This window comes from Molothrus aeneus, chromosome 3, assembly GCF_037042795.1.
Source record: "Molothrus aeneus isolate 106 chromosome 3, BPBGC_Maene_1.0, whole genome shotgun sequence".
NCBI classification, from domain to species: Eukaryota; Metazoa; Chordata; class Aves; order Passeriformes; family Icteridae; genus Molothrus; species Molothrus aeneus.
The window spans coordinates 104189584-104214573 of record NC_089648.1 but is presented as its reverse complement, the minus strand read 5'-3'; the positions used below and the strand labels follow the sequence as shown (position 1 = coordinate 104214573).

The window sequence follows — 24990 nt, the reverse complement described above, 5'->3', positions numbered from 1 at the left end:
AACAAGGGCTGGGCTGTGAGGCTGGGAGAGGGAACCACAAGCCAAGTGTGACAGCCAGGACGTTCCTCACTAGCCAGGGCCCGCCCCACATTACCTGAATAAGGAGAATAGGGCTGGCACAGGGGTGGCAGCCAGGCTGAGGCCAGAGCCAAAGTCACCAGGTGAGTCCATGGCAGCAAGGCAGGGCCAAGGTCGAGGTGGGAAGTCAGTCTGTGGGCCAGGGTTTAGAACAGCACAGTGCCTAGTGAGGTACAGGCACGGCTGCAGGGGCACTGGGCACAAAAAACCCTCTGGCCTGGCTCAGGCAAGAACTGAGGGTGCAGCAGGGAGCTGCCAGGTGAGGCTGGTCAGGGCTGCACTCAGGAGCCTCACACCCAGGGTATTCTCCTCACTCTCTGACAAGTGGTGGGCTGTGCAATGCACCAGGAGCACTTTGTGCTGAAGCCAAAATTAAAACCTGACTCCAGAATATCCTAAGGCTTTGGCACATTGCAAAAATATGTCATTGACATCACTAAGCTACTGCCAGAGCAAAGAAATGCTAATTCCTTTTTTATCTATCAGCTAAGTCTTATAGTAATTACACAGAGCAAGCAAGTCCTGAAACTTCCTCCAGCTGCAAGTAGTGAACACTCCTCAGGAGAGGTGCTGTGGGGAAATTCCTTTGAGTGGGCTCTGGCTTCGGCTGGGTACATCCAGCCATCACATGTAAAGGGAGTCCCACTATCAGTGAATAATAGTCAGAAATCAGGGTTTAGATGAAACATTTCAACAATGAGGCAAAACCTAAATAAAAAAATATTAATCACAGGCATATGCCAAGCTTTGGGAACACCCTTTCCCTCAGCAACAGATTTAGCATAGTCTGAAACAGTCTGCAAGCTGGACTCATGCTTACAAGTCTGGTGCTGTTTCCCTATGCCCCCACCCAATATAAGCAATTGATCTCACTCAAAGACATCATCTCCTTCTGAAGGCATCTATTCACCACGTGGGGAACACAGAGGAGAGTAGTGACAGGCTTGCAAAATGACCAAATAATTCAGAAAAGAGAGGTTGTTCCCAGCTTAGCATGCGATGCTCATAAAAACAATTAAACTTGCAACCACAAATGGGTATGAGACTAAAACAAGAAAAGATCCTGTTAAAACCCACGCAGGGAATGCTCCCCACCTTGCCTTTCAACAGAGCTATAAGCACCATAATGATTAGGATATACACCAAGTGGAACAGGCACCAGCTCCAGAGCTGTCAGGCAGCCTCACTCTGCATCCCTCCTTTTTTGGTCTGATCAAGCCTATTCTCTGAAGCAATAGGAGGCTGAAGACAAGAGTTTCAGAGCAGCAGAAGGGGGTGGTTCCTCTTGCTATTGATTTCATCTGAAACGGGCATGTGTTATTTCAAAGCGAAGTGTGTCCTCAAGGCGGGTTAAGCTGCTCTCCTCCACTGAAACAAAGCAGTGATACAAGTCTATTTGTGACCTGTTAATTATCAGGTTGATAGTAAGAACAGACTGTGGAACGGATCCCACTATTTTAAGCATTATTCTTTGGGGTGCTGAAATTTAAACAGGCTTCTGCTGACAGATTCCCCCCCGACTAATGAAATAACTTCTTTGCTAATCAAAGCCAGGCCTTGGGAAAGGAGGGTTCAGTGATAGCCAGGGTACAGAGGAAGCCTGACACAGCTCCAGCTCCATCAGCACACGTGAACAAGTGCAGGTCCCACGCTGTACCAGAGGCCTGGGGCAGCCCAGCCTCCCCACGAGGGTTCCCCGTGCCATGAGGCAGCTCCCCTGGCTTGCCTGCCATCGGCCGGTACTGGGCAAAGCCCCCACGAGGACCCTCCTCATTGAAATCCAACCTGGCACACCAAAACAGATAAAACAAGGCAAAAAAGATGCTTCCTCTTCATCGCCCCCTGCAAAGCTCAGACCCCCTCTCCTTTAGACGTGAGGAGGGCTGGTTCGACCCCAAGCAGGTGAAACCACAAACATGAGGGAAGGGGGGAGGGGGGACAAGCAGCGATGGTCGACAACGTGCGGGCCCCTCCCCTGGCCTCGCCGGGCTCCCTCGCAGGTGAGGGGACAGTGCCCGTGGCGGCACAGGGACAGTGCCCGTGGCGGCGCAGGGACGGTGCCCGTGGCTGCACAGGGACGGTGTCAGTGGCTGCACAGGGACGGTGCCCGTGGCGGCACAGGGACGGTGCCAGTGGCGGCACAGGGACAGTGCCTATGGCTGCACAGGGACGGTGCCCGTGGCGGCACAGGGACGGTGCCGGTGGCGGCACAGGGACAGTGCCTATGGCTGCACAGGGACGGTGCCCGTGGCTGCACAGGGACGGTGCCCGTGGCGGCACAGGGACGGTGCCGGTGGCGGCGCAGGGACAGTGCCTATGGCTGCACAGGGACGGTGCCGGTGGCGGCACAGGGACGGTGCCCGTGGCGGCGCAGGGACAGCGCCGGGTCGCTGCAGCGCGGCGCGTGCCCGCCGTGAGGGGCCGCGGGCGGGGAGCTCCGCGGGGAGCGCGCTCGTGCCGGGGCTGGCGCGTGGGGCGCGCGGGGCGCTGCGGGTCCCGCGGCCGCGGGAGGGCAGGGGCGGAGGGCAGGGAAAGGGAAAGGGAAGGGGAGCGGAGCGGAGCGCGGGGAGGCCGCTGCCGAGCCCCCAGAGAGCCCGCAGCCGAACAAAGCCCTCGGCCGCCGGGAAGCCTCCCCCGAAACGCTGCAGGGGCTCGGCGGGGCGGGAGCGCACAGGCACCCCGGCCCTGCCCTCCCGCGAGGGAGCGGCGGCGGACCCGGGACCCGGCTGGCTGCGTCCCCGTCTGCTGCCGCCACCGGCCCTCGGGCCCCCGCCTGCTCCGGGAGGAGGGAGAGGAATAGCGCCGTGGGGACCTGAAGGGGAGAGGGATCTCACGGGAGGCGAGCCCTGCGTGGGGGTGGGCTCCAGGCGGCGCCGCAGGCCCCGAGGGGCGCTGTGAGGGAGCGCGGTGCGGGTCTCGGCTCCGCCTCCGGCCGTGGGGAGTCCGGAGCAGGTGAGGAGGGGCCGGGACAGCCCGGACCGCCGGTACCGTCCCGGAGCAGGAGGGAAAGAAGGCGCACCGGTGCAGCAGAAAGCACTATCAGAGCTAGGCAGGATGTCTGTGAAAGCACAGGGAGGGCAGGAAGCACTTTCTGAAGTTTGTAATTTCATCGGAGTTCCAGTCCCGGGTCGTTACCGAACCTCTCATCCTTGACAAGGGCATTTCAGCTCGGTTCGGGCGTTCAGTGTACCAGGCTCCTTTGGAAATGCAGAAGATGAGAAAAAATGTCCCTTGGGATAACTGTTACTAGCCATGAAGTAGATTTTTTAGCGTTTCTTTATATTTAGTTTATGTTTTCATTCGCTGTTCCGTGTCACAGTAAGATAGCTTGACTTCCAATCATTAGCAAGAGTGTGTTCAATAAGATAAGGGCTAAAAGGTACTGACCTCTGCCTCCCCTGGAAAAATGAATATAAATCATCTCGTTACGTTTATGCCAAAAACAATAAAATTGAAAGGAGTGCGTAGTCAAGAGAAGTGTCTCTTCTCCCTGCAAAGTATCTTTTAACATGGAAATATCGCCAAAAATTGTTTGAAGGAGTTGGCTAAAATAATTAACAATCATACTAGTGGTCAATTACTCAAATTTTGCAATGTTTCCGTAATTATTTTTAAGAAATGCGTTCAGAAACGCTTTTATCTGAGAACTGGTAACTCAAGGGTCTGTTAACTATTTCCTGTGTTGGAGAATCTGCTTTCTCCTTGTCCTGCTGCCCTGAATATCCTAATAACATTAGCAAAAGAGCAGGAATAAAGTACCTAGAGCATGGCTTGAATCTTGAAGGTTAAGATCTAGATCAGTTAAAACATATTAATTACTTCTGAATGGTCTCAAAGAGCATTTGCCGTGTATATTTATGTCAATAAAGCCTTGATGAGGGCATGGATGAAAATTCACATCACACTCCAATTCACCAGGGTACCCAAGTGCGTGTATCTGAAGTTACTGGGTTCTGAAAAAGCAGTCTCGGTCTCCAAGCGCCCGCACTCCCACAGGCACCCCCGGGGCTGGGCGAGTGAGCCGCATCTCAGGCAGAGGCGACGCATGGCGGGGCGCTCCCTTCGGCCGTGAGGCTCCTTGCGAGGTGGGATCCCGCTTCTCACCGGTGCAAAAATGAGGGAGGCTTGGAGTGTGGAAATATGCCCGTAACTAATACCAGGCCGAATTTTCATTTGTTTGGTTTTGGTTTAGTTTGTTTTTTGTTTTTTCTTAAGAAATCGGGAGAGCAACCCGCATCGTTAATTCACTAACGAAAGCGGTGTGTAAGTGATGGCTTACGTTCGAAGAGAGTTTTCTCTCTGCATAAGAAATGGCCACCTTATTCTTTAGGGGAGATTAATAAACCCGTCCGAATCCATAATCTAATAAATGCATCAGAGTACGCCCGAATATGCTGAAGAAGAAACTGGATCTGATCTGTCCTATAGGGAAATGGTCCGGTAGGGTTTTTCTTTTTTTTTTTTCCCTTGCTTTGATTTATACAGTTTTTCCCCCTCCCCCTCTGCACACACATACACACGCTCACGCACACATGCTGCAATACACGCTGCATATTGTGTCTGCCTACACAAGTTTTCTACTATAGTTGGAAACCTGTCTCTGAAACGCTTTGTTTTCGCTCAGCCTTTCTTCAGATACACCATTTAATTATGCGCCTTTTAAAATCAAATTGCACTGCAGTACCTGTTTATTCAATTTTCCAGTATTATCTCTTTTTTCAGGAGATTCTCGCCCGAGAATAACTGCGTGTGAGCTGAGCACAGCCCAGCACAGCTCCACAGCTTCAGGCGGCCGGAGCGGCTCTCTCCCGCCTGGAGCGGCCGGAGCTGCCGTGCGCCCCCCGGGTCCGGCCCCTCGGCCCGCAGGTGCCCGCGCCGCCGGTGCGCTCTCTGCCCTCAGCTCCGCTCCCGCGGCTGGTGCGCCGGGCGCGGGCATCCCGCAGGGCTGCCTCCGCTTCATTTGTTCAGCAGCATCATGCACCCTTCTTTCAGGACAGACGGGCTTCACCGGGGTCGGTGACAGCGGGCTCTCGGCTGATAGGAAAACCACGAATTTAGCTGCTGCGGGCTGCCTTTGCCTGTACACCTGGAAAGGGGCAGTGCCAAGTCTGATCTTCGCTTGCAGTAGTCACTTGTTTTTGACGAAGGAAAACAAGGTTAATATCTCTGAAACGGCCAAATTCTCACATCATTCGGGAACTGCCTCTCGATATCTGCTGGGAAATATCCCCCAGCGTACTGACCCCGCGCTGGTGGTTCTGTGGAGAGGTGACTTTGTCCACGATTGCTGTAACTTCCAGAGCTGAGTGACTGCCCTTCAGCCGCTAGTCCTTTCACATCTTGTACTTTATCTACCGTAGCATTTACACATTCAAAATCTACATAGGGGCTCGTCGAGCCCGAGCCCTCGGGCCCCGGCCACGGGGAGAACCGGTGCGGTCTCTGTCACCCACCCGGGCTGGAGGGAAGAAACCGAGTCCCGGTACACTGGGAAAGAATCCTCGGTGAGCTACGGGCTTCGATGGGGCTGTGTGGGGTTGGTAAGGTGGATGCTCACGTTTCCTGGTATAAATTAGCAGAAATGTATCCTACCGATTTATTTATTTTTCCCAGGGTGTTATAAAAGCCATTCTCTCTGGCTCTTGTTGACAAATAAGTCGTGAGCTACCTGACAGTGTTAGTCCAGTTGTTGCCCATATGTCTAAATACCCTCCTAGAGACGTCAGTGCCGTTTATAAAGAGAATTCCCTCAAATGAAAACCAGAAGGAAGATTTTTTTTTTAAATCCTTTTCTTGTCCCCCAAAGCCACGTTACACCTGAGGGCTGTAACATACAGGGAAGATTTTTGTAAATTCAGTATCACCTTCCCCCACCGCAGCGATCGCTTTACAACATGACAGGGTGTGGGGAAGGGCGCGCTCTTTTCCATTTTTTTTTTTTTTTTTTACCCTTACCTTCACTAAATGCCTTGCGTTCGTGTTTGTTTAACGACGAGTCGCTTCGGTAAACAAGACAATCAAAAGAACATTTGAGACTACGTGGATACATTTCTCTGATGCTTGTAGACGCCTGGACACCCAGAGGAGTTGTTGAATGCCACTCTTTCCGTCTTTCCTTTATTTACCCAAATGAACTCAGGGAAAGCTTTTAACCGAGGGGAGATTTAAGGTGATAAGCAGCGAACAGACGAACTAGAGCCGGCCAAGGAGCAAAAGGGATGAGATGCCTCAAAGGCTAATTTTTAATTTTTTTTTTTTTTTTGGGGTTGATGTTTTTCTTTAGAAAACTGAGACCGTTTCTTCTTCCTCGAAATACTCCGACTGTTGCCTGCCAGTGCAATCTCATTTTAAACAGTTATTTTAGCCGAAGTCTCGCACCGACTGGTTTGACAATTATGTCAGGGTTTTGAGAGTCTGCTATGGTTTTGAAATGACTCTACAACCCTTCTCCCACCACTCCAGGCACTCTCTCTCTGCTCTATCTACTCTGTTCAGGAGCCAGCAGTTTAAGGAGCAGCGTCATGTTTTTAGGGTTATTTTCCCCAGGGGACACACGAGATTAGGAGTAGTCCCGCTCCCCGGGAAAAAAAAGACCCCACGTCCACTTTGTGGGCAGTTTTAAAGCAGCTCTGTCTCCTAATGTAGGAGGATTTGGGTTTGAGTTTCTCCTTTTCCTTTTTTTTTTTTTTTTTTTGGGATTGTCTATTGTTTTGGTTTGTTGGTTCTTTTTGGTTTTTTTTTTTCTTTTTTTTTTTTTTTTTTCTCTGTATCGAGAAAATTAATTAAAATCTTTCTCCATCCTTCTCCCCTCCGCCACGGGACCCGATTCACGCTGTCCCGCAGCGCATCAGCCCAGGGGAAAACCGTCCATGGTTAAAGTTGGGGGTGTCAGGGAGGGGGGGCAGCAGGGGACGTGACCGCAGCTTATTTCTCCCAAGCGCGACCACTTGCTCGGTGGGCTTTGGGGTGGGGAAATGTGCGTGGGTGTGTAAAACTGCGGCGATCCTCACCACCCGCAGTCCTGCGGGACCTCGGCCGCTCACCCCCGCTGCCCTGCGGAGAGGCGATGGCCAAAATGTACCCAGCCCAACGCAAATAATCCCCCAACAGGTACGCGGGGAGAAAGATGTCTGTGTGTGTCTGTGTGTGCCCGTGGGGGTCTGTGCGTCCCCACTCCCCCCGGCGGCGCCGCCAGGTCAGAGGGCGGACACAGGGAAAGAGGGGAGGCGGGAGAAGGGTGGGAATGTGTCCGCCTGACGCCACCGCCCCCTCCGCCAGTGGGGGCCGGCCCAGGGGTGGCGGCGGCCAACGGGACGCGAGGCGGGTCCGTGAGTGGCGTTAGGGGCGGGCTCGGCCGGGTGGGAGGGAGGGGGGCCAAGGGGGGAGTTGGAGAGAAATGAAGTTGTGCTAAAAGGCTTTTAGCCATCAAGAAGTTATTAGGCATTTCTCAGCCGCAAATTAGGGATTCTTCATTAATACCAACTTCGCCCCCCCACCCCACCCTACCCCACCCCACCCCTCGTTATGTGAGACGGAGAGCCTGGGAGCCGATAAAGGGGATGGGGAGGCGGCAATGTCTGTCTGCCCATCCGTGCGAGGAGCAGTGACAGGCGCAAACTTTTCCCCGTGCCATTAATGAGCCAATTAAAGAGTTGGGCTCCTCACCCCGGGAGAGCTCTCTGCAGGCTGCCGGGCTCAGGGATTCAAGGTAGGTGAAAAGAAGATCACAACCCACCACAATCTGCTAGCCTCAGCGAAGAACCGCAGCGATGTGCGGTGCTAGGCTGTGGGTCGCTTCCCCACGGTGAAAAATGAGGAGGAAAAAAAAAAAAAAAAAAGATAATTTGGTTGGAAAAATGTGATGTTTGGGTGGATTCCGGCTCGGGGCAGGGCTGGGCAAAGCGTGCCTCCCTTGGCTGGGGTGCAGCTGAGGTAGACACCCCCGATCCCAGCTGAGGAATGAGGACAGTAGCCGAGAAGAGGAGAAATTCAAAAGAAAGAAAGAAAGAAAAAAGAAAGAAAGAAAGAAAAAAAAAAAAGAGAGAAAAGAGAAAAAAGAAAAGGGGGAAACAAGCAGAAATACTCCGTGATTGGAAATGTGTCCTTCACTGAGGGTCTGGCAGCGCGGAAGGCGGGGAGGTCTGGCCGCCGCCGCGGTGCCGGCCCGCGGGAGCGCGAAGGGGCCGGCGCAGCCCCGGCAGCCCCAAACCCGCTAACGCCGGGAGCCGGGGGCTGCTGCTCTCTGCTGCGCTTTCGTTCCGGCCATGCAGGGCACACCTGGGCTGGGAACTGAGAGGGCTGTGGGAGGAGAGTGCGGGGCAGGCTTCTCCACGGGCGCGCTAGATGGGAAAATACACTTTTTTTTTTTTTTCTTTCCCCTCTGGTGGGAGAAAATACTACACCCACCGGCGGCTGGTTGTTGATTATTATTTCTCGCGGCTCTCTCACTCCAGGACTGCTCTCGTCTTCACAGAGAGAGGCTCCGGGGAAGTCACCCAGCGTCCTGGGGGGCAGCCCGCGGCCGTGCGTTTCGGCCCTCGGATTGACAACGGATCACGGGAAAAAACGGGATTACTATGACCCTCTTCCGAGGAGCTATGCTGCCCGCCATGAGTAGGAAAAAAGGCCAGAAATACATCGTTTGGTTGCTGTCTGGTGCCTCAATCTTCTAGCTTTTTTTTTTTTTTTTTTTTTTTTTTAATGCAGTTGCTTGGAGTGCTGACCTGCATTGGATAAATGCCTTCCCCATCTAATTGACTCTGCTTTTCAGAGTATATTTACTTTTTTTTTTTCTTTTTTTTTTCTTTTTGTTAAGAACATCTTTACTCTTCAATTCTTGTTTGCATTTACACAACAGAACGGTTTTTCTGAGTAATGGCCGCGCTCAGAATCACAGCCTGATGCTCCGGAGAGATGAATTGCAGATGAGTTTCCCTTCCACCTTTGGATGAATCTCTGGAGTTTAAATTGTAGCAAGGAAGCGGGAAAAAAACACGATGAAAGAGAAGTCCAAAAATGCTGCCCGGACTAGACGGGAGAAAGAAAACAGTGAATTTTATGAACTGGCTAAATTACTACCCCTGCCCTCCGCTATCACCTCTCAGCTGGACAAAGCATCCATAATCAGACTCACTACCAGCTATTTAAAAATGAGAGTGGTTTTTCCAGAAGGTAGGTGGGAATGCCTATTCGTCTCTATTTTCGTTCTGATCCAGATGTCATTTATCACTTTTAAGGTAAAAAAAAAAAAAAAAAAAAAAAAAAGAAAAAGGTCAATCCTTCGGGGTGTGCTTGGAGACAGGGTGCCCTCCGCTGTCACTTCCCTCTGTTGTAAATACTTTCCCTTTAGCTCCTATGACAGGTTTGGTTGGAGACTTATGGTGCTTTTGTCAACACTTGAAGGCACTGAGCTCTGCTGCGTGTTCTGCTACAGCAAACCCGGGTTTTCTTTTCCCCCAGTCTTCCAGTCAAATGTTCATCCCCCACCAAGCACACGCGAGGCCTAAGAGGGCATGATTCACCCCTATTTATAGTAATTCTGCGAGGGCGAGTTAGTATATGGGTAAATATTTACATAAGTCTATGCAAAGTCCTAAAGCCCTAGTTCAGCTCTCGAGGAAAGGTGCGGTGTACAGGTACAGGACACGCGTGCAGGCGTGCTCACACCCAGGCTAAATAAATAAGTCGAGCACACTGAATCACATCATGTGTGTGAGTGCGTGGAGTCTCGTTCTGAGGATCACTAGGGCACTTTGAGGGCGTTAATCGACCTCGGAAAATTTTAGCAGGAGTTTTGCACCCAGACGTATTGAATCCCCCTGACCACCCAGTGCTGCAAAACCAGTGGCCCAGCCTAGACATGACTCTCCTCGACAGGCAACAGTAAACTTCACGTTGACTTCCACAGCAGCAACAGCCCGCCTGTCTAGCAAAAGAAAACTTAAGCGTCCTGAAGTGTCTCTTGCTTTTAAATAGTACCAGGATCTAAAACGATCGTCTTTGGCCTTCTAGATCGGCTGCCAAGAAAAACAAACAGAACAAAGTTAAGAGAGTCAGAATAAAGTTCTTCCGTGTTCTCACTCTATTGATTTTATAAGACGTAGGGGGGGGGGAAAAAAATCACGAACCTTTTATTTAGATCAACTCGATGGAGTTGTGGTCTGTGTGAAAGAAAAGGTATCAAGAGGTTTTTGTTTTTGTTTTTTTTTCCCTGACCTAATACAAAATTCGCTGCATCTTTTGTTGAAAAGCGAGTGTACATAGAAAACAACATAATATGTCCCCATGAGTTTTCTGTAGCTGTATCTCGACTCGGTTGGCCTATATTTTTTATAAATTAAGAGCATGTATATGGCCTAGTTTTGTTTTGCTTTAGTTTTGTCTGATTTGGTGGGTTGAGGGGTTTTTAATTTTTTTCCCCCGGTTAAATGTGTGGACTACTGGTACTAATTCTATTTTTTAAAATAAATATGCAATGTGGCAGTCGTTTGGATGGGGGAGGTAATCTCACACCCCCTCCCCGCCCCAGGTTACAGATGAACCTTTATACCTAAAGTCCACGGCAGTAATTTTCAATCCAGTGCATTTTACAATGATTTCTTGAAATAACTTTCCATATCATCGAGTCACTTATAACCAAAGAAAGGGTTAAACGAAACCTTTAAAAATAATAATTAAAGTCTTCATCAATCCACTTTCTTCTTCTATTTGCTCTGCCACCTTGAAGATCATTATGCGGGACAATCCTGTTTCAAAGCAGACGGAGTTGTCCTTTATGCTGTCAGCGCATACTTTATAAAAATAAAGCTATTGCAAACCCTGATGCCCATGATGTTCCTAAAAGGATTATTAGCAATGATTTGTCAACTCCTGCGGTCTCAGTAGGCTACCTTTCTGCGTGATTTCGAGCAGGTCTCGTCAATTACTGGTGCCTATGTAGCGGGTTGTTTGATCAGAAGAAGCATATGGTGTTGCTTGTAGGCTGTGAGTAATCATGGGAAGAGAAGAATAGCTGATCCCCGTCCCTCGGTGGCAGCGCAGGATGCCTGAATGCCCTGGGGAACCGTGTGGCGAAGCGCGCCGGGGCCGGGGCCGCTGCCGGCCGCAGCAGATGCTAATTTGAGTGCGGAGGCAGCGGGGGCGGCTGAGCGGGGCTCGGGGGGCAGCGGAGCCTTCGCAGCCTCATTAAAGGCAAACTACGCATTAGAAAGAAAGGCAGGGAGCAGGCTCGGAAGGGCTCGCCCCTCCGAGGCGCTGCCGCGGGAGGCCCAGCGCCGAGCGGGCTGCAGACCCACGCGGGACCGCCGCGCCCGCATCCCCGGGGCCGCGCATCCCTGCGCAGGGCCGCGCTGCCAGCGGGGCACAAAGGCCCGAGAGCGGGAGTCGCAACGTGGCGTGGAGCAGGGAGGCTTCCCCGCGGTCCCACGCCGGCTCCCTCTCCCTCCCACGTACTTCCGAGGAGGCGGGGAGCGGAGAGCGGGGCCCGGCTCGGCCCCGGCCCTGAGGGTTTCCCTGCGCTCGCCCGTGCCGCTATTAAACACGAGCGAGGCGCCCACGCTGTGCCTGGCCCCACGCTCCCTGTGCGGGAGCCGAGCCCGGGTGATTTTTCCCGGGACCCTGGGGGACGCAGTGGGCTCCGGGAACGCGGCGGAGCAGCTTGGGCTCCCGCTGAGGGTGTGCTTGTGCTTGTCCGGCTGGTGCGAGTGTAGGGAGGCAAGGAAGCGAGGGGCTATTCTGGTTTTCCAGTGCCTCCACCCAGGAAAAAAAAAAAAAAAAAAAAAAAAGCCATAGCTTCTCTGGGAAAGGAGAACAGGTAGTGGCAGCCAGGGAAATGACGCACGGAAAAGACAATTCTTTCTGAACGGAGGAGGCAGGGCAGGGATGTTGGATGGATGTGCTGGGGTTCCTTTCGCTTGTATTTCCCTGGGGAGGAAAGCGATACATGCATAGGGACAGACCCGATGAGTTGGCCAAAACACTGGAGAAGGTTAGTAGGAGGCTCGGGAGCCCGGCGGAATGTCATGTCGTGCATTTAAAGAGATCTTGGAGGAGTCAGGGTAGAGAAACGTTGTCTCCGTAAGAGCGAGCTGCACTTTCAGAGTAACTCATATCCCCTCTCCCCGGTAGAAGAGCGAATTTCCATCTGCCCATAGAGTGCTTGCATAGAGTTGGTTGTAAATAATCACGTACAGGAAAATATACACTCCTCATCGCCACGCACACGCGGGGCTGGGGACAGGGCGGAGAGAATCGGTGTGCGCTTGTCTGCATATTTTTGTGTCTGAAAGGTCCCTATAGAGAAAGAAGGTGGGTAGATTTCGGGTTCATTTTGGAAACAAGAGTTTTCTGGGAGTGAAACGCCAGGAGAATCACACACAAAATAAGCACGTGGGGTTTCCTTCTTACCCCCAGACATCTAAACATAAGGCAGTTGCACTGGACAAACTTGACAAACCGGACAGAAATTTTTCTACGGGCTTCTCTCTCGTAATTTTTGTGCAATTCTCACAAGTTATTGAAACGCTAGGGTTGTTCTTTCTGCCCCTAATTTCAGTTCATTATGTCTTTAGCAGATTAAACCTGCCAAGGACGAAAGTCCAAGACGCAGGTTTCTTGCATCGTTTCATTACTAAAACACTTCTTTTCAGGAGGAGAAAGCGTATAAGACCTATACTGCTTTTCGGTGATCAGACAGCTTTGGAAAGAGTGAATATCTGCTAATTTTCTGAGGACATTAAGGAAGAGTTTTAAGGGTTGTTTGTTTGTTTTTTTCAAGAATAATTAATTAATTAACTCCTGATTTAACGTTCATTATAAATAAATACTAATATTTTAATTTAAATCGCTAATGTAAGTAATGCAAAAAATAGGTAGAAAAATCTCCAGGGTGTCAAAGGACTAAAAGATTTTTCCGCCAAAAACGATGCGATCACTGTTACTGTAGCGGGGTAATTCTTCACTGACCTTCGGCAGTATCCAGAAGGGAAGGGAGAAAAAAAAATTAATAAAACCCAAATAAAAAACACAGGTGGCACAATAAATAATTTTTGTTTGGGTTTTGTTTTCCTTTTTAGTCAGGAATATTTTTAAGGTCCTATTCTCCATCCGCCACCAGAGATGCAAAAGGAGGGTTTGCAGTCTGTCCTAGTGGGAAGGGATCGTTTTGGCGCAGAGAGGCGTTTGCTTTTCGAGACAAAAGCAGAGACTCCGTTTACATAAACTTTCGCCGAATCAGGATGGTTAACATTTCAATATTGAAACCCTTAACCTTGTTTTATTTTAAAGGGGGAAGAAATCAACAGAAAAAAAAAATCCGTTTCCCACGTGGATAGGTGATTTAATGCTGTTTTTCTTGCTGCAAAGGGAAATGATTGAGCATTAGGTTTCAATGTTTATTTTCTTACAGAAGTTTTTCTCATTTAAGCAGCAGTTTACTCTCCACGCTGAATCTCTGTTTAATTCCAGTTTTGATGTGAACTTAAAATGTAAAGAGCAGAACTAAACTACTAGCAGGATCGTTGAAAAAAAACCCCACAGATTTATGTTTTAGAAGGAATACTTAATGAGAAGAGCGGGGGAAAAATCGTATTTCCTTTGGAAACATACAACCATTTTCACGTTGGAGAATATTTTTCAACTTGCATATAAACTGCGTGTGCGTTGGCGCAAATCCTTTCTTCCCCTATTTCTTCGAAATACGGGCTACTTGAATTTGAGTCTTCTGGAGAAATGAATAAGTAGTTGGTGCTCAAAAATGCCCTGATTTTTTCCCCCTCTCTCCAATTTGGACATGGTTCCGTTTGTTTGCATTTCAAAGCGCAATTCCGCTACCTCGTGTTTGCCAAAATCCTGTTTTTTCTTTCTACGGTGAAACAGCCTCAGCATTATTTCCACAACCATTTTCTTAATAGGGATGTTTGTTTAGTCAACAGGGCTTTTCCTCCCTATTATTATTATTTTTATAAAGAAATGGGGATGCTAATTTAACTCTATTTCAAATGAACACATGTGATTTACCCAGATAATAAATCTTTACAAAACCTTGCTAATGGCATCCGCCGGCAGTGGAAATCAGCAGCTTTTTTTTTTTTTTTTTAAGCATAGCTTATTCTATTCCATCTGAACCCTCCGACGGCGACCCAGTCCTTCACAGAAGCCTCATTTGGCCGAGATTTTGAGTTATCATTAACCACTGCCTGTTAAATTAACTGGGAAATCAGCTCTGTCTGGCGTTAGGCGATGGCAGAACGGAGCGCTGGTGGCAGACGATTTAATTAAATGGTTAATCGAATCAAGCTAATTTCTCGATACAACATCCAGTTGCCTTTTGGCTTGTCGGTGACTAGGACGTGCAGGTTCTGCTTCCCCGACTCCCGGAGCTGTTGTTTGTCATTTCCCTTGGACAGAGAGGGAGAATGACCGCTTGGGAGATGGGGACTGAGCTGTCCTGTCTCCCTCTTCCCAGACAACTCCTGTGCCCCGCTTGTCCCTTGGTATTAAGGAGGCAGCAGTGCCGAGGGGCAGTGGGAGGCAGGAAAGGCTCCTCCAGCCGCTCACAAGGTGATATTCTCGTCCTCCCTGTAGAGAGGCTTTGCTGGGCAGGTTGAACGGAGCCGGTGCCCGTGCCCGGGCCGACCTTCGTCGCCGTCCTGCCCAGCACGGAAGGGGCGAGCCCTGGGGCGGAGGTGACCGGGGGTCCGGCATCCCGCGCCCTTTGTGGGGTCAGCATTCCCTCGGCGCCGGCGGGCGAGGGGTGAGCTGCTGCTCCTCCTTTTTTAATAACCATACAGCGGCTCTTAAAAGGGCAAAGAAAACGCAGCGAAACCAAAGCGTACGGAGACGTCCCCGGACCACGGCCCCCGGGAGGCGGCCGAGAGACCTGGGGAAGCGGCGGCGGGGGCCGCTGCCCAGAGAGGGAGTTTTGAGGAACTCCTGGAAGAGAAACCCGCGATGGACCTGCTGGGATCCGACTTAGGGAAGACTCCCTGCCGCTGGCCCGTCGGGCAGCGTTGCCCCACAGCAGCGGGCTACCTCCGGGAGAGTCCCCCAAGCCTCTCCCTCTGCCCATCCACAGCAGCAGGAAAGAACTCCCTGCCTCCGGGGCTTCGCCTCCAAGCCAGCTCCCCTGGGCCTCGCCCGGCCGTGCGGGGCGGTGCGCCAGACAGGGGCAAACCCCGGAGGGGCCCCGCAGGGAGCTGGCCTCAGGGTCTGGCCCCCAAAGAAGTGGGTCTGGAGCTCAGGGTGGGCTATCCACTAGGTGTTTTTAAACGGGGGCGTCAAGTCGCCTGCTACAGTGAATCCGGATTGCGCTGAGGTTTCATGACTGCGAGCCCGCTGGGGAAATCGCCGTAACTGCTTTAAAAAGCCGGCAAATCAGGGCAAAGTAGATAAGGGCTTGCATCTTCTGGCCACCCCACCCCCGCCCCGCTTTGCTATTGCCAGACAAAGGACGGGGTCGAGATGGGCTCTGCGCTGCAGATGCTCACAGAGGGACAAGTAACCTGGAGATCAACCAGGGCCAAGGAGCTGCCCTGGCTTCTCGGAGTCTCATTTCCCTGCGCCTGCCTTCCTCCGTCTTTGCCTAGATCAAATCAGAAACGATTCAGGAATCTCTTCCCCCTTCCATGGGACAGAGGAGCTTCTTGAAACAGTATCGCCACTGGATAGGGACGGTGCCCACCCAGCCCCTGGTTCCATTGGCTGTCGGCATCAAGGCTTGAATCAATCAAAAGATGAGGGGAAGGAAGGACAGGAGCGGGGCAGTGCAGTGCGGCGGGTCTGGCTGTGCGCCCGGCCTGGGGGACAGGCTGGCGGTGCGGAGCGGCTCTCTCAGTGCCGGCGGTGGGCGCGGCTGGGTGGGAGAAGGCATTCCACAGGGACCCGCCTTTGTAGCGAGCCCATGAAACCGATGGACATGCTCTTTGATGTGGAAAGCACAGTGGCTTTCCACTGGAGAGTGCTGAGAGAAACGATGAATCAGCACGCTCACTCCGCGCAGGTTCCGCGCACTATAGGTGAAGGCTGCTGGGTAACGATGAGTGATAGTCTGGATAAAATGGTTTTCTTTTCTTCTCTTAAAAAAAAAAAATTTTTTTTACTTATTTTCTTTTTTTTCCATTTCCCTTCCCCCTCACAAGAGCAGACAATATCTCGTGGCACAAATAGTTTCTCTTCTCAGGAAAAAAAGTTCATCGAGTGAAAGAGATTGTTAGATAGGAGGAAGAGTTTGTTAGGCAGGAGCATATAATCCATATTTTGGCAAGAGTATCAAATTCATTCTGAAATAAAAGCTCGATCCATTTTTTAAAAAATTTATTTTTCTGCTTGAATAACACAGCTGGGTGATGCCTTGAGCTTATGTTAGACGGTTGCTCATCATTCATTCGCCAGGAACTGACCTAAACGGTGCCTGTGGGATTAGGTCAATTTTAGTGGATCTACTTCGCCTCATTTGGTTACTAATTGGTTTCTTGTTTTATAAATCGAAATCTCATTTTCAGGAAATTACAAAACCCATGCAGCCAGTCCATGGAGGTAATCCGTGGGTCGGGGGTATTTAAATGGAAATGGTTCTACAATGCATCAAGTATTAAGCAAGAGTAAAACTTCCCCTCTATTTCCAAATGAAATGTGATCTCGCTAGCTCCTTAGATCCATAATAGATACATCCCTTCTAAGGCTACTTATGTAAATATGATAAACCAGACCGCGATGGGGGAGGGGCCGCAGGGAAGAAAGCAAATTTTATCTGCTAAGGTTAATGTGGCATAACTTGGAAATCTTCCAAAATAGATTATGTTTTGCTTTGTCTTGGGTCACTTTAGCTGGGAAAATCCTTTGCCTAAAAACGATTTAGTTATCCTTCTTCTCACAAAGCTGCTTGTTTCTATTCCAAAGCTATTATGCTGTTGGCTCTCCAAATTACAAGAGAATCTTTAGATCTTGTTTCCAAGTGTAATCCTGGAGCAAAAGGGAGAGCTGATTTCCTTGTTTTGTTTTAAATAGACAATCAAAGGATTTGCAGAATTTTCTGCGGTAGGTCAAGTGCAAGAAATCACAGTTTGCCCCCTCGATAAAAGGAAATTGGATGTTAAAGCGAATAGACGGGAGGAGGGAAAATTAGTGGAGGGGCTTTCTCTTATAATCTTTGAAAACAGTATTTAAGAGGCATCAGGAGAGGCCGTCGATTTGGGAGAGGCTGGGATTGGCAACGTTTAGAAATAGTCTCCGACTTGAAAGTACTGAAAACATCTGGGCAGCACAAAGGATCGTCTCATGTGACAGGATTTGAAAAAGCCCGTTCAGGTAGACAAGTGAAAACGTTTAATTATAAACCATGAGCAGACAGAGCCCAGCAGCGCGGGGTTTCCACCTGAAACATATAGAGGAGCTCAGCGCGCCGTGAAGAACCTCCTTCCCGAGGGAGATTAACCTGCAATGCCCGTGAGCTGTTCATTAACCCGCTGGGGTCGGGTTATTTTCCCTTTTAGGAGAAGAATAATTAGAGCCGTAAACTTAGATTAATAAGCAACTTAAATCATAGGCGGGCAGTGCAGATTCAGTCTTGAATAAAGAAACCCGTCACTCAGATTTCCCTCCGGGTGGGGGACGTGGCAAGGAGCCAGCTCAGCGCGAACGGGCCATCCTGGCTCCCCAGCAGAGAAACCTTCGAGGAGCTCGGGAAAAACAAATATACCGTGGGGTTTTCTCTCTTTTCCTGGAAGCTGCGTAAGATTTGCCAGCTCCTTCCTGAATACAGGGGGCGGAGGTGATCCTCCATCCTGGCGGCTGGCTCCCCCTTAATTGGCGCGGAGGAATTAATGAGAAGGAGCCTGTTTCTGACTGGCGACCTGCTACATGCTGAAGCTGCAGGATGAGGGACGGGCCAGAGAGAATCTCCTGCCTCTGTAGGGCTGTGAAGTTAAGGAAGAAGGAGAAAAGTGTAGGGGTGGTGAAGAGACAAGTTGTTGTGAAGAGGCAGAGGAGGAAGGGGAGAGAAGGAAGCGAAAGGCGGGGACGAGAGGGGCGCACGGCTCGGGCGGTGGGGAGGGCGCGCAGGGGCCGCGCTGGGATGCCCCGTTCAAAGAGCGCGGAGGAAATCGTTACCTTGGCTCGGACGGGCAAACACCTGGGTGAGGCCGGTCAATAGCGATGGATGCCCGCGGCTGCCTGCTGTCAGCACCTCGTCTGTTTGTCTCGAAATAACTGGAAAACGAGGTCTTGCCTTTCCCGAACCCGCACTGCGGGAGTGAGCACATCCCGCCGGCTCGGGTCCCCTTGCTACCTGCACCCCAGCCATCGATCGGGATTTGTAGGTTTCCCCTCCGTTTTACTCTATCTTACTCCTTGTGCGTGTCAGAGTGAGACTTATTTCATGGCACAAGCCTCAAAGGTATTAAGTGACCCGTTTAAATTATTTCAGCAACAACACCGTGAAAAGACATCGTCCATGAATAGCTTTACTCCGGTGAAGTAACTTCCACGTGGCTTTTATTACTGCTCATTTTGCATAGGAGAGAACAAGACGTGTGTAAAACATAAGGCAAATCCGGAAAGATTAATTTCTGGAATGGGCTCTATGGAGGCACATCACCCCTCCCTGCAGCGGGAGCCATCCCGCCCACCGGAGCAGCAGGAAGAGAGATGGAAGGGATGGAGGTGAATCCTGGAGGCAGACTTGGTGGGGCAGGAGGGAGGGCGGTCCGTGCCGTTGGACAGTGACGAGAAATCGTGAGATTAGGACGCTTCCCCTCAAGTTCAAGTGGGACAGTTCCCAGCAGCCGAAAGCAGCACTGAAAAGCACTTGGATCTGGCATGCTGTTACACTTAGGTCTTAAAAATTAACTTCACCGTAAACTCAAAATAAGTATTCGGGTATTTTTCTCTCTGAGGAATTAGATATTAAAAAAAAAAAAAAAAAAAAAAAAAAACCAAAAACAAAACAAAAACAAACCACAAATGAGGCTTTTATGTGCAACGAAGTCACATCTAGTTTTCCAAAGATTGTATGAATATATGTTTTAGAGTGTAGACAAGGAAAAAATGTTCCACCCCTCCCCTCCCCCCCGAAATCATGTCCACACGAGTCAATTTTTCATCTCCTCATCTTACTTTTCCTTTTTGTTTGTCTTAAATAATAGGACTTGGAGAAGCCTGGGGCCACTCCAGTCGAACCAGCCCACTGGATAATGTTGGACGGGAACTGGGATCCCATCTTTTGCAGGTACTGGTCTGGAAACGACAGGCATATGGTATTAATGATTAAAGAAATAATTCCCTCTTCTGAGCTTTCAATTGCCACCTTGACTAATTTTTAACCGTTCAAGTGTTTAATAGAAAGGTAGGCAGGAGGGGAACCCCTTCAGAAATGCGAACCACTGTGATTCAGTGTCGTGTGTTTCATTGTTGGCTTGGTCCCTCTGGGTCCTTTGCCTCAGAATCATTTAACACTGCGTCCACAGAGAGGGATTTACAGTGTGTCCCAGGGTGCCAGAGACACAGGAGCACGACTTTTCCCCAATTTGTTAACAAGGTGACACATATCATCAATGTTGTGAAGCTCAGAGTGGTGTGGCAGGGAGAGGCTCAAGCGGCAGGTTAGGGACGGCTGTCCGGGACAGAAGGGCTCAGCGGGCACCGACATTAGCAGAGACACAAATCAGGGAGGACAGATCTGAAAACTCACAACGCTCTGAAATACTAAAGAACACAAGTGATGACCATCACCACGTATTTCTGGTGGAATCGTGTGGCCTTTGGAGGGCCTATTCTGTTCTTGCTACACCCAGAAGTCCCGTCTGTGTCTGCTGAAATGTACCTGACAAATTGTCTCATTTGTCAGGTGGAGAGTTTCAAACACTCATTCATCGCCTAAATTCTCCTTATAAAATAGGCAAGCACTAAACCCCCATGACATTTTAAATAGGATAGAGGTATTTGGGATTTCTGGGACCCACATATTAATCACTAGATAGCCAGGACCTCTTCTTAGATACTTTCAAGGCACTTTCAAGGCGTTACTTTTGAGCTCGGCCCCTCTGAGAAGTGGGTTGTATCTCAGGGATCCAGGAGATTTAGAGGGATTATTGTCCAAGATTTGCCCATTTCCTTCCAACTTTTTGAATAATCAGAGCCTGAACATCGACGCCTGTTTGCTAAAATAAATCAGAGGGACAGGTATATAATGGGTCTATCTATTAATTTAATTATATTCCCTACCCTTTTCTGCAGACGTTGGATGGTTTCATATTTGTTGTGGCTCCGGATGGCAAGATCATGTACATCTCGGAGACTGCCTCGGTGCACCTGGGCTTGTCGCAGGTACTCTGGGGGGCCTGCTAGCCCCTGTGCTTGCCTGTACCACCCCCGCGACTGACAGGAGAGGGTGCGCGGTGCCGGCCATGAGCCCCCCTACTCCTCCTCCTCCTCTCTCACAGGTAGAGCTGACCGGCAACAGCATTTACGAGTACATCCACCCCGCCGACCATGACGAGATGACGGCGGTGCTGACGGCGCACCAGCCTTACCACTCGCACTTCGTGCAGGGTAAAGCACACAGCCCCCGCCCCCGCCGGGCCGCCGCGGCCGCGTAGGGAACCGCGCAGAGCCAGCGGAGCCCCTGGCTCACCCCACCTCTGCCTTTCCCCCTTCCCAGAGTACGAGATCGAGAGATCCTTTTTCCTGAGGATGAAGTGCGTCCTGGCCAAGAGGAATGCGGGCCTCACCTGCGGTGGCTACAAGGTGCGTGCCCGCGGCCAGATTCCCCGTTCCCCCCCGCACGAGCCTGCCCGTGTCCCTGTGCCGGGAAGGCTGTGAAAATGGGGAGAGAAGAGGGGGTGAGACCTCTTCTCGCGAGGGTTTTCTCAGCCTAGGACTCTTTCATGTGGTCCATTTCTCTCAGAGTTTCAGGTTGAAGAGCTCAAATCACAAAACCAAAACCAAGCAATCGAGCTCCCCTTGATGTTTGTTTGTGGGCTTTTTTAATCTTTTATTATTATTATTATTTTACTGTTTGAACTGAACCTCGCACAACCTCTGATGTTCCCAGTGACAGCTTTCAGGATAAAACCGGAGCCTCGGTTAATTTATTTCTTACTTAGGTAATTCGTCAGCTGCAGAGGTAGCTCTCCCAGTCAAGGGTTTTGACCAGGTGCTTCACGCGGTTCTGCTCGGGGCTCCTCAGTAAGGAGAGCCCCACGCTGTCTCTTAACTCCTCCCTGCTTTGTCAGCCACACAACGCCGAGGAGGGGGTTGTACCCATAACCCAAGGAGATGTCGTGTCACGATATACCGTAGACTAAGAACACCTGCTGAACCCCAAGAAGAAACTTCTTAATAATAGAGAAGTAAGAGTGGAAGTGGACAGCAGTTGTCTGCAAGGATACGTTTAGGAGATATACTTAAATCAAAGGTGCTTTTTGGCGATGGATTGCGCCTTCTCCATCCATATAACAGACGCATCTTACACATGTGACATATGCACACATGTAAACCCTTTCTCACGCGCATACACTCTTCATTACAAAATCGTAACTGGATTGGCAGTTCCGCGTCTTTCCTTTTCAGAAGAATAATAAAAGCGCAGTTAGGAGGTGGGCCAAAAACCACTTAAGCCAGTGGAAAAAAAAAAATCTTGTTGACTCTAATGGGCCTTAGATCGACGCTGAACTGTAGTATGGGAAAAAAATCATCCCGGACAGAAAACTCCCAGACGGTGCCGCTTTGCCAGGGCGGAGACGCAGGTCAGCGGCTCCCGCGAGCCCCGCAGCCGCACCGCACCGGGATGGGGGGAATCGTCCGGGCCCTCTTCATGGGGAGGGACTCAGCACACCCTTCCCCCCCTGCTGAGTAGCCGCCAAGCTTTCCTGTGTCTCCGGCAGGTGATTCACTGCAGCGGGTACCTGAAGATCCGCCAGTACAGCCTGGACATGTCTCCCTTCGACGGCTGCTACCAAAACGTTGGCTTGGTCGCCGTGGGCCACTCGCTGCCGCCCAGCGCCGTGACGGAGATCAAGCTCCACAGCAATATGTTCATGTTTCGGGCCAGCCTAGACATGAAGCTCATATTCTTAGATTCCAGGTAGAGCTGGGGTTGTTTCCAAATCTATTCCCCTAGCCCATCCCTTCTTCCCCAGGCCTCCTCTCCTGTCCTCTCACCCACTTATATTTGCTGCTTATGTCTCTTGCAGGGTAGCTGAGCTAACAGGTTACGAGCCCCAGGACCTGATAGAGAAGACCCTTTACCATCATGTCCATGGTTGTGACACCTTTCACCTGCGTTGCGCACATCACTTGTGTAAGGAGATGGTCTTCTTGTTTAAAACCCCACTCCCATCCTGTCCCTTTGCAGAAGGACTTTGGGGTTGCTGGGATTTACCTCTAGGTAGGCACGTGAAAAGCCAGCTCTCTGGAGGGCAGAATAAGCAAAATCTTCTTCAGGTTTTAGTGAAACAAGGTTAGATAGAGACTGAACTCTGGACGCAGGTGGCAAACGGAGGGATTTTCCATCCTTTTCTTTTGGTTGTAGGACAAGAACTACCCTGCATAAATCTCAGGCGCTATTGTCTCTTCAAATTTGAGTTCGGAAAATCCTTTTTCCTGCTCTAAAAAGCCATACCAGTGAAATATCAGTACTTTTATTTCACTTCCACCAAGTCTCACAAACCTTATCTGTATATCTAATTTCGACTGCAGTAGTGAGCCTGATTTGGCGAGATGTACTTTATTCTATTTTGATATCTCGATGACATTAATACACGGATAGATGAATAGAAAGAATACCGATTTCCGGTAAGTTTCCTTACAGAGAGCATAACGAGAAGAGATAAAACCCAAAGACAGATTTACAGAACAAAATCTCGATGGTGATACTTCAGGATAGGGGTGTGCGGGGTTCGGTTGCCGTAGCCGACCGCACACACACACACGCGCGCGCGCACACACACACACACACACCTCGGCCCTACCAATCTCCCCTGTTAGCCTGTGATAACGATCTCAAGTACTGAGATAAGCCCTGCCTGGGGGCTCCACCACCCTTGTCCGCATGTGCCGCTGAGAGATTCCTAACCCCTCTGGCTAAGAGGTTCCTAACCCCTCTGGTCGCTCACAGGGCTCCGGGAGGAGTGCGCGCTTCTTCCCGGGGCTTATCAAACCAGAGGCGGGAGCCACGCTGAGGCTCTTCTCGCTTTGTCCCCGCAGTGCTGGTGAAAGGGCAAGTGACCACCAAGTACTACCGCTTCTTGGCCAAGCACGGCGGCTGGGTGTGGGTGCAGAGCTACGCCACCATCGTGCACAACAGCCGCTCCTCCCGCCCGCACTGCATCGTCAGCGTCAACTACGTGCTCACGTGAGTCAGCCTGGGGCCGCTCCGAGCTGCGGGGGCCGGCCGGGACCCAGCACCGGGCGGGCACCTGCGGGCGCGCCCCGCTCTGCTCGGCCCGGGGCCTCTCCTCCCTCCCTCCTTCCCTCCCTCCGTCCGTCCTTCCCTGCCACCGCCTCCATTCCCCCCTCCCCTCGCCGCCGCACTGACCAGGGCAGGCTCGCCAGGTCTGCTAGGAAACACATTGAGCGCTTTCATCCAGATGAAGGGTTTCCCGTCTGCCTGTTTCTTTCTCTTTCGAGAGAGGAAAAGATTTAGAGGTTTGTCACCCACATATTTTGCTGCCCCCCTCTTTTTTTTTTTTTTTTTTTTTTTTTTTTTTTTTTTTTTTAGTTTAAATGCACCCAGCATTAAATAAAATTTAATGCAGCGTAAAAGAAAAGGCTTCCACGTACGGAGTTATTTATACTCAACAAACAGGACATCTGTTTTTCTTTTCAAAAATCTGGGGTTTGAAGTTCTTAATTTCATCCAGAGTCTCTATCAAAGCTCGGAGATTTCTTTTTTGTTCTTGGAGAGCGATCCTTACAGTGAACCACAAAGAAAGTTGGTGACCAGAAGGGTCAATTGAACTTAAAAAAAAATTAAAATTAAAGAGGGAAAAAAAAAATCAGAGTAAGTGCTGAGATACCATACATCTCAATACATCTCCCAGCATTTTGGAATGGCTGGGTTGTGCCCTAGCTATCCTGCTTGTACTGAAACACAGAGGCCCAGTGAGGGAAGGGAAGCTCGGCTGGACTATTTTTAAGTGTTTTCATGGTAGTTATTACTATCCCCTCTGGACACGGCAGTAGCTGTTGCCGGCAGCACTGATGCTTCATTAGGATCATAGGACCAGTGGGGCCGGCAGTCCTTCGTTGATCCTTGGGACTGAATATTCCTCTGTTCTGCTGCCTTTTTTTTTTTTTTTCTTCTTCTTCTTTTCTCTCCCTGGAGACAAAAGTAGGTATTGGAAGCATCTGAGAGGCACAACCCTCCTCTTTCCTAAAAGAAATGATGGCAGCATCATGATCTTGCCATCATGGCTTTGGTGCGTGCACAGGTGGCAAGTGGTTTGGTAGCCCAGTTTAAGGAGTGCTTCCCAAAATGAAGTGGCTCGACCATGGCTCTGGTCATGTGTGGAGGGGCTGCTGGTGGAGTGGGAAAGGAGTTGCAGGTCACAGCACCTGCACTTCTAGGGTGTAATCCCTTTGGTGTGTAAGGTGATAATGGGCGTCGTGCTCTAAGATGGGACATTGTACCTGCATGAAAAAATAGACATTTTGGTCAGCATCCTGCTATAATCAACAAACTGCAATTCCCCTTTAAAGCAAATTTATTTAATTTTATTTGGTATGGGATGTCATTTCCTCAGTAAGGATGAGTATGTTATCACTTCGGCTGTAGCTATTCTGCACATTTTTATGTCCATTTCCGCTATACCAGTCCCTCTCTGTATTTTTTGCGGTTTATGCTTCTCAGTTAAGTCCAAGCACCTGCTTTGGGTGAACGGGGAGCAGCAAAGACAGAAGTTTGTGCATTGTAATGCT

At 50.3% G+C, this 24990-nt stretch overlaps 1 protein-coding gene across 1 annotated transcript in view; it reads left to right on the top strand.

Annotated features, from left to right (window-relative positions):
- Positions 1–8883: 8883 nt before the first annotated feature.
- The window catches only part of SIM1 (SIM bHLH transcription factor 1), a 50365-nt gene continuing 34258 nt past the window's right edge, over positions 8884–24990 (top strand). Inside the window, exons 1-8 of the mRNA XM_066547530.1 lie at positions 8884–9249; positions 19218–19300; positions 20308–20397; positions 20514–20622; positions 20732–20817; positions 21957–22156; positions 22266–22372; positions 23278–23425. Coding sequence (XP_066403627.1) covers positions 9075–9249; positions 19218–19300; positions 20308–20397; positions 20514–20622; positions 20732–20817; positions 21957–22156; positions 22266–22372; positions 23278–23425 — 998 coding nt within the window. The 5' untranslated portion in view covers positions 8884–9074. The remainder of the gene's footprint in view (positions 9250–19217; positions 19301–20307; positions 20398–20513; positions 20623–20731; positions 20818–21956; positions 22157–22265; positions 22373–23277; positions 23426–24990) is intronic.